The sequence below is a fragment of the Protopterus annectens genome, chromosome 1.part1 (assembly GCF_019279795.1).
Source record: "Protopterus annectens isolate FY-2018-M chromosome 1.part1, PAN1.0, whole genome shotgun sequence".
NCBI lineage: Eukaryota > Metazoa > Chordata > Ceratodontiformes > Protopteridae > Protopterus > Protopterus annectens.
In genome coordinates, this window is record NC_056726.1 from 1,290,735,601 (window position 1) to 1,290,744,850 (window position 9,250).

At 41.2% G+C, this 9,250-nt stretch overlaps 1 protein-coding gene across 1 annotated transcript in view; it reads left to right on the forward strand.

Annotated features, from left to right (window-relative positions):
- LOC122813722 overlaps positions 1–9,250 on the forward strand; it is a gene marked incomplete at both ends in the record, with an annotated part of 144,985 nt that overhangs the window by 51,591 nt on the left and 84,144 nt on the right. The window contains 1 exon segment of the mRNA XM_044086192.1: positions 192–379. Within this exon segment, the coding sequence (XP_043942127.1) occupies positions 192–379 (188 nt within the window).

Genomic DNA, 9,250 nt, shown 5'->3' on the forward strand with positions numbered 1-9,250 from the left:
GTTGGCAGGATGTTCTTGTCCAGTCTGTTTCCTCATTTCCTGATTATTTCTGTAAATTGCTTACAGTTATCTAAGATTTTAGAAGTTGAATGTTTATGCCACTGATGGGGCAGTGTTGAGTTCAGTATGCAGTGAAGTACTTTGAGTATAGAAAGTTCTTTAAGTCTGGTTTCTTTTCTGTTGCATTGCAGGTGTTAAAGCAAAACAGTTTTTTAAAAAAGTAGCCAATAAAATGAAGAAGAAAACAAAATCAATACTTGATGGGGATCTCCAAAAACCAGATAAGCAAGAAGGAAGTACTTTCTATTTTAGATCGGCTCTTAAAGATGCAGAAGTTGATGAAGGCCTTTTACAGGATGATGACAGGAGTTCCGAAGAGGCAAGTTAAATTGCACAGTATACTTAAATATGTCCCAAAAGCAGTTGATAGAGGAAATGTACTAAGTGTGAATTTGGCTCAGAAAAAATATGCATTTTAGTAGAATGGTAATGTCCTCATTGTTAGTACGTCGAACATCATGCAATTCAGAGAACCAGAGACACCTTCTCATGCTAAAACCCCATCTTTCCTATGGTATATATGCTATTATATAGCTTTTGTGCATGCTAAATGCATTGTTTTTTGCTGTCCTATAAAATGTGCAAAAATCTTTATGCAGACTTTCAAACATTTGACATATTTACCTTTCTTGTGTTGCCTTTTATTGTAATCTGTTTTTATACAGCATCTTTGGACAAAAGCATTCTGGTATACTTCACCTTTTTCACATGCCTTCTTGGTATGCCCTTGGATTGATATGAGTAAATAAAATCTAGTTGGAGTTTAGGAGAGTCTACCAGTAAAATCTTTTATTCTGTAGGATTAGCACCATAATCTGTTTCATTTTAAGGTACATAATATTCTTTGGTTTTGGATCAGCTAACTTAAAAGTAAAGGCTTCTCTTGTGAGAAACCGGGCAGTTTATTGCTATCCAGTTATTAAAGGGACAATCCCAGTGTTTAAAATTCAGTCCAAATTGAAGCTAATCAAAATAACACCCATTAACCACATGACTTGAATTCCTGCCCACAGTGTCATGTTACTTTACATATCCTTTAAATCCGAAACACACAAAATAATATCACAAGCGAAAATGCAGTTTCCATACAGGAGATGTTTACTGGGTAAGACAGTGATCACATATTAGAAACTTTTACTGGGTAAGACCGTGATCACATATTAGAAACTTTTTAAACAGAAAATTTATGTAAAGATATTATCTGATGAAGTTCTGGTTAAAAATCAAACTAAAAGTGCTTCATACAATAAATGAATGTGGACTGCATTTTCGATTGCAGTACTCTTTTTTTTTTTTTTTTTTTTGTTTGTTTGTTTCAAATGTGTATGTATTTTTTCTATTATTTATATCTTTTAATTCCACAGTACTAATCTTTTTTTTTTAGTTCCCTGTGTGAGCCAAGCTTAGCGCATCTTACACTGTCTTCCACGTCTTAATTCACCATTTAACACTTATGTAACTATTATGTTTGCCAACCTTTAGATTTGCTTGGATTCACGGAGGTCCATATAAGTTTTTTTTTTCCTACTGACAAAGGTTGTAACTACTTATTTAACACATTTGCAACCTTTGATTTATGATCCAGTTTAGTGCTGTACACCATTAACCAAAAACTGCAGGCATAATGCAAAAGCAGGAGGAAAGCTTCACTCAAATATCAATCACGTTTATCCTGCATTCCATTACAGACTTTAGCTCACAATTTGTTCAGAGAGTTTGGAATGCACACACTGCTTTTTATCTATCCATATATTTATTTTAATGCATGATGATTTAATCATACTGCAGTCTGTAGATAAAAAAATAGGTAACTTTAGCATTTTAAAGGTATGATGGAGAGAAGTAAGGTTGATATATTGTGCGTGCAAGAGACCAGATGGAAGGGGAGTAAGGCCAAGTGTATAGGAGGCGGGTTTAAATTGCTCTATCATGGTGTAGATGGCAGAAGAAATGGGGTAGGGGTTATCCTAACGGAACAGTATGCCAAGAGTGTTTTGGAGGTGAAGAGAGTGTCTGATAGAGTGATGTTTATGAAGCTTGAAATTGATGGTGCAATGATGAATGTTGTTAGTGCATATGCTCCACAAGTTGGGTGTGCGATGGATGAGAAAGAAAAATTTTAGAGCGAGTTGGATGAAGTGGTGGTGAGTGTACCCAAGGGTGAGAGACAAGTGATTGGAGCGGACTTCAAAGGGCATGTTGGTGAAGGAAACAGAGGGGATGAGGAAGTGTTGGGTAGGTATGGTGTTAAGGAGAGGAATGCAGAAGGTCATATGATTGTGGATTTTGCAAAAAGGATGGACATGGCTGTGGTGAATACATATTTTAAGAAGAGGGAGGAGCATAGGGTGACGTACAAGAGTGGAGGAAGATGCACACGGGTGTATTATATCCTATGTAGGAGGGCCAGTCTGAAGGAGATTGGAGACTGTTAAGTGGTGACTGGGGAAAGTGTAGTTAAGCGGCATAGAATGGTGTTCTGCAGGATGATGCTGGTGATCAAGAAGCAGAGGAGGAGTGTGAAAGCAGTGCCAATGATTAAATGGTGAAAGTTAAAGGGTGATTGTGAGGTGGAGTTCAGGGAAGTGTTAAGACACAGGGACTGGGAAGCAATGAAGAGTTACTGAATAGCTGGGTAACTACAGCAGAGCTAGTAAGGGAGACTACTAGGAAGGTGCTTGGTGTGACATCTGGACAGAGGAAGGAGGACAAGGAGACATGGTGGTGGAATGAGGAAGTACAGGAGAGTATACAGAAGAGGAGGCTGGTGAAGAAGTGGGATTGTCAAAGAGTTGAAGAAAGTTGACATTAGTATAAGGAGATGAGGCACATGGCAAAGAGAGAGGTGGTGAAGGTTAAGGATAAGGCATATAGAGAGTTGTATGAGATTGGACACTAAAGAGGGAGAAAAGGACCTGTACTGATTGGCTAGATAGAGGGACAGAGCCGGGAAAGATGTGCAGCAGGCAAGGGTGATAAAGGACAGTGAGGGAAATGTACTCAGGAGAGTGTGTTGAGTAGATGGAAGGAATACTTTGAAGGGCTGATGAATGAAGAGAATGAGAGAGAGAGAAGGTTGGATGATGTGGGGATAGTGAATCAGGAAGTGAAGCAGATTAGCAAGGAGGAAGTAAGGACAGCTATGAAGTGGATGAAGAATAGAAAGGCTGTTGGCCCAGATGACATACCAGTGGAAGCATGGAGGTGCTTAGGAGAAATGGCAGTGGAATTTTTAACCAGATTGTTTAATGAACTTTTGGAAAGTCAGAGGATGCCTGAGGAGTGGAGAAAGTGTTTTGGTACCTATCTTTAAGAATAAGGGTGATGTGCAGAGCTGCAGTAACTACAGAGGGATAAAACTGATCAGTCACAGCTTGACATTATGGGAAAGAGTAGTGGAAGCTAGGTTAAGAAGGGAGGTGATGATTAGTTATCAGCAGTATGGTTTCATGCCAGGAAAGAGTGCTACAGATGCAATATTTGCTTTGAGAGTGTTGTTGGAGAAATACAGAGAAGGTCAGAAGGAGTTGCATTGTGTCTTTGTGGACTTAGAGAAAACATATGACAGGGTGCCTAGAGAGGAGTTGTGGTATTGTATGAGGAAGTCGGGAGTGGCAGAGAAGTATGTAAGAGTGGTACAGGATATGTACAAGGGTAGTGTGACATTGGTGAGGACTGCGGTGGGAGTGACAGATATGTTTAAGGTGGAGGTGGGATTACATCAGGGATCATCTCGGAGCCCGTTCTTATTTGCAGTGGTGATGGACAGGTTTACAGATGCAATTAGACAGGAGACCCCGTGGACTATGATGTTTGCAGATGACATTGTGATATGTAGTGAGAGTAGGGACCAGGTTGAGGAGACTCTGGAGAGGTGGAGATGTGCTTTAGAGAGGAGAGGAATGAAGGTCAGCAGGGCTAAAACAGAATATATGTGTGTAAATGAGAGGGAAGGTAGAGGAATGGTGAGGATGCAGGGAGTAGAGTTGGTAAAGGTGGATGAGTTTAAGTACTTGGGATCAACAGTTCAGAGTAATGGTGAGTGTGGAAGAGAGGTGAAGAGAGTACAGGCAGGGTGGAATGCATGGAGAAGAGTGTCAGGAGTGATTTGTGACAGACTGGCACCAATATGAGTGAAAGGGAAGGTCTACAAGAGGGTAGTGAGACCAGCTATGTTATATGGGTTGGAGACTAGCATTGATGAAAAGTCAGGAGTCCGAGCTGGATGTGGCAGAGTTAAAGATGTTAAGATTTGCACTGGGTGTGACTAGGATGGACAGGATTAGGAATCAGTATATTAGAAGGTCAGCTCAGGTTGGACAGTTTGGAGACAAAGCAAGAGAGGCAAGATTGCGTTGGTTGGGGCATGTGCTGAGGAGGGATGCTGGGTATATTGGGAAAAGGATGGTAAGGATGGAGCTGCCAGGTAAGAGGGAAAGAGGAGGGCCTAAGATAAGGTTTATGGATGTGGTGAGAGAGGACATGCAGGTGAGTGGTGTGAAAGAGCATGATGGAGAGGACAGGAAGAAATGGAAATACATGATCCGCTGTGGCGACCCCTAACAGGAACAGCTGAAAGAAGATAAGCATTTTAAAGGAACAATTTTGTTATCCCACTACAGCAGCTGCAGCTCTTGTTACCATATATTGTTTCTATAGCAGCAGATGCTGATGAGCAGGCAGGTGCTACATTATATTGTACATTTGTTCAGCTGGAGGGGTAGCAAATGTACATAGACAACTTGGGTACTATCTTGACAGAGCTAAATCTTCAGATCGGTTCATTTCTTTTGAACGTAAGAAGTGACAACCTGTGTCAAGTCAGACTATTTCCACAGGTATTACCTTGTACTATACTCACCATAAAAATTGATTCCAGGCAGGGTCAAGACCCACTCTACCAGGACCTTGGCTTTTTGGAAAGGGTTGCATTCTAGAAGTATTCTACAAGCTGCTGTTTGGTCCTCTGTACTAACTTTTACAAAGCACTACAAGCTTGATTCCTTCTCTAGGTCCAGATCAGGGTTTGCAAGGGCCATTCTCCAGGGGCTCCTGCGCTATTCTCCTTCCACCTCTAAAGTGTATCTGGGGTAATCTAAGCAGATAGATAAGGCTATTGCAGAAGTAATCAATATGATGAACATAGATAAAATAACAATAATATAGATTTGATAACATAGAATCATGAAATATGATTTCCACCTGGAAAATAAGGACTTATGTACGCATGCTGTTCATAGACTTCAGCTCTGCCTTCAGTACAGTAATTCCACAACTGCTGTCTAAGCTGAGTAATATAGGCATAGAAAACAAAATACGCAACTGGATCCTGAACTTCCTGACTGAAAGGCCACAAATAATTCAAGCTGGAAAACACTCAAACAGCATCACCCTAAACACCGGGGTCCCACAAGGTTTTGTACTCAGTCCACTTCTTTTCACAATTCTAACACATGACTGCACAGCTAAGCATCATTCAAACAGAATCATCAAATTTGCAGATGACACCACAGTAATCAGCCTTATCAAGAAGGAAGATATAAGGTAGCCTACAGGGAGGAGGTGATCCAATTCATTCATTGGTGCACTGACAACTTAGCAGTAAATGTTGGGAAAACCAAGGAAATCATCATCGATTTTAGGAAGGTAAGTAAGCCACACACCCCTATCATCATCAATGGTGCCACAGTGGAGAGAGTTAATAGCACCAAATTCCTAGGGATGCACATCTCGCAAGACCTCAGTTGGTCCACAAATGCTTCCTACCTTATAAAGAGAGCCCAACAACGTCTCCAATTCCTTAGGAGACTTCATAGAGCTAACCCCCCCCAAAAGGTCCTACTAACCTTCTACAGAGCCACAATTGAGAGCGTACTGACAAACAGCATCATTGTCTGGTATGGAAATTGTTCTCAAGCTGATCGGAAGGCACTGGATAAGATCGTTAAACAAGCCACAAAAATCATTGGCTCCAACATTCAGTCCCTTCAGGACATATATTCAAACAGATGCTATGGCAGAGTCCTAAAACTACTGAGGGATGTACATAATCCGGCCTATGGACTGTTAAAACTCCTGCCAACAAGGAAGTGCTACAGAAGCATTAAATGCAGGGTATCCAGATTCCATAACAGCTTCTTCCCGCATGCTATCAGACTGCTGAACAACAAACCCATAGCCTAACCTGCTAAATGGGTAAACAAACATTATTTATGTGCAACATGTCATTATTATCTACATAGCTCACTTTATACTTGCATTTTTAGTATCTTATTTTTGATTTCTATTTAAGTATTTTTAAATTATTAAATTATTATTAATCTTCCTTCTGTAAACTATAATTTTTATGGTACGAGCCTGAGTATTGAAATTTCGTGCAGTGGCACGCACTTTTTCCTCTGTGTTGATCTGTATGACAAAGTTTACTTAGACTTAGACATAGTACAGTCATGGTAACTTACAATAACCGATGTTCAAATGCTCACTGCTGCAGTAACCGTTCCCTCCCTCCATCCCCCTGGTTTGTTTTTTTGGTGTGCTTTTTATACTTGGGTGTAGACATTTTTTTTTCTTCCTAGCTTTGCCCTTTTGGGGTTCATATTCCCTCTGTCTATTGACAGGAAAGCTCTGAAGGGCTTAGGACCCAAACTTGTCTTTTAATCAGCTTAGCTCGAGCTGCCTGACTGGCTGTGTGGAAGGTGCCTTGAAGCTTTGGAAGTTGGCTGGCTCTTAAATTCATTGTAGGAAATAACCCATATAGCTAAGAAAACAGAGGGAAAATAGAAAAGAGGAGTAGTAATGGAGAAGTTAAAGCAACAGAAATTGAATAAGTCCTTACATTGACTGCTGCATTATTCGTAACCTTCAGGATCCCCTGCCATGGAAGCTTGTCTGGCTAGTACACCAAAGACTTCATGTTGTATTTAAAAGGCATACCTGAACATAACTCAGTGCTTCTTGCCTACTGTAGGGTGTAATGTGATGTTCAGGCTTACCATAAACAGAACAACTTTGCCGCCAGTCAGAATTTTTTTTTGACTGTCTACCTGTGTCTGTTTTGCCAGTAGAATGCATTTTCATTCTCCACTGTTTACCTATACATGTTTGCAGATAAAGTGCCCTGTTTTTTTTTTTTTTTTTTGTGCTCCTTGGGGTTAATGTCATCCGGGGAGGGTAAATGCCAGAGTGGAAGACTGATTCCCCATAAAGACCGCCATAAGTGTGTCTTTTGTCTAGGAGCATATCATGACCATACATCTTGTTCTGTTTACCAGGTGTTGATTACAAAAAGCCTTTGCAGTGTACTTCTTTTCCCTTTCCATGTATCTTGAGAACCAGCATCTTAAGCTTCTTGTTAGATACAATGGATGGATTCTCCCAACTTGAGGGTCAGCCATTAGTGAAGAAGGCGTGACCGGAATCTCACTGTCCAGCCTCTGCCAGGTGCGTCTCCTGAGGTTGTTAAAAACCTGGAAGCTTGGTAGGCTGTGTTGTCAGTTTCCTCTACCATGACAATGTTTGAGGCCGGTAAGGTTCTGATTTGCAGAATGTCTGATGAGGCTTTGCTGGAGTCAGCCTCAGACGTTCAGGGTGAACCACAGCTGATTTTTCCAAGAGGTATAGGGGAGTTTCTTCAGATTTTTCTTAGGGAAGAAGTTCCTACTATAGCTTTCGAATGCCATCCTGGGTCTGAGTCCTCTCACATGTTTGGAGGATGTTCCCTTAAAAAAGCAACAAAAAATAAACATGTTTCTAATGCTCCTAGGAATTCTCAAAGTGAATGGCAGGCTTTTGCTAAGTGGCTATTTTCTACTCTAATGTCTTTAAATCCTCCTCAAGAGAGGTGCCTGTGTTCCAAAGGGGGGGAAAGGGTTCTATTCCAGGTTGTTTATAGTGCCAAGGAAAAAGGGTGCTTGGAGACATGTTCTAGACTTCAATCATCTAAAGACTAAGTGCCTTCCTTCCAGATGTTCTCTGCAGATTTTATTTAATCTACTGCTCCCTCATGCCTATATGGTGTCTCTGGATCCAAGGGATGCTTATCTCCATATTCCGATCCATCCCCTTTTTCAGGACTTTTTTTTTCTCTGTGGCATTTTCAGTTCTCTGTTTTGCCCTTTGGCCTTTGTACTGTCACAAGGGTGTTTACCAGATCCCTTGCTCCTGTGATGGCTTTTTTTCAGACTTTGAGGGACCTAAAATTTTCCTTACATAGATCTGTTGATTCAGGTGTCCTCTCCAGAGACTCTAGAAAAATCTTCATTTTGCTGTTTCCCTTCCTCACAGCCTGTGGTTCACAATAAATTTCACAAAATCTTCTGTCTCCTTCTCAGGGTCCTGTTTTTCTGGGTTGCAGGATTAATTTGTGCCTATGATAGCATCCCTGCCCCCTCCGAAGGCCTTAACTGTCATTTCTCCTTTCACACACTTCTTCCTGTAGCTTCGATTGCCACTAGGGAATTTGAGAGTTCTGGGCTTCATGGAATCCACCATTCTGATGCTCTCTCTGGCCAAACTTCACATGAGAAAGTTTCAGTGGCTTCTGAAGTCAGTGTGGCTTCAAAATGCACATCCTCTAGACTTTGTAGTTCCTTTTCTTTACTGGTCGATTCAGTAGTTGTTTCTGATCCCAAGGATGTCTTTTCATCCCCCTCTTCCCTCTCAAATTATTAACAGATGCTTCAGACATGGGTTGGGGGGGTGACTTCTGACTTCCTGAAAGTACAGGGGGTGTGGTTACATCACCAACGGAGGGAGCGCATCTTCAAGGATACGAGAGCTCTTCTGTTGGCCTTTCATCCTCTTTTTCTCTCCAGGGCCTTTCAAGGTCTTAACAGGCAATACCACAGTGATGTGGTGTATCAACAAACAGGGAGGAATGAGATCCTACTTTCTTTCATGGTTGGTACTTCTGGTATGGTATCTTGCTGTCAAGTATCAAGTGACTCTCTGGTGGTTTATAGCCCTTCCAGTTAACATTATGACAGACAATCCCATGAATGGAAACTTTCAAAGGATGGATTTCTGGACATTATTCACCAGCAGGGTACTCCTCAAATGGATCTTTTTGATTCCCCTCTAAACAGACAACTTCCTCTTTTGTGGTACTGTCACAGGTCCACTGGTGTGAAAGGTGGGTGCCCTCTTATTCTGTGGTAAGGGGATGTTTCTTTATGCATTCCCTCCCTTT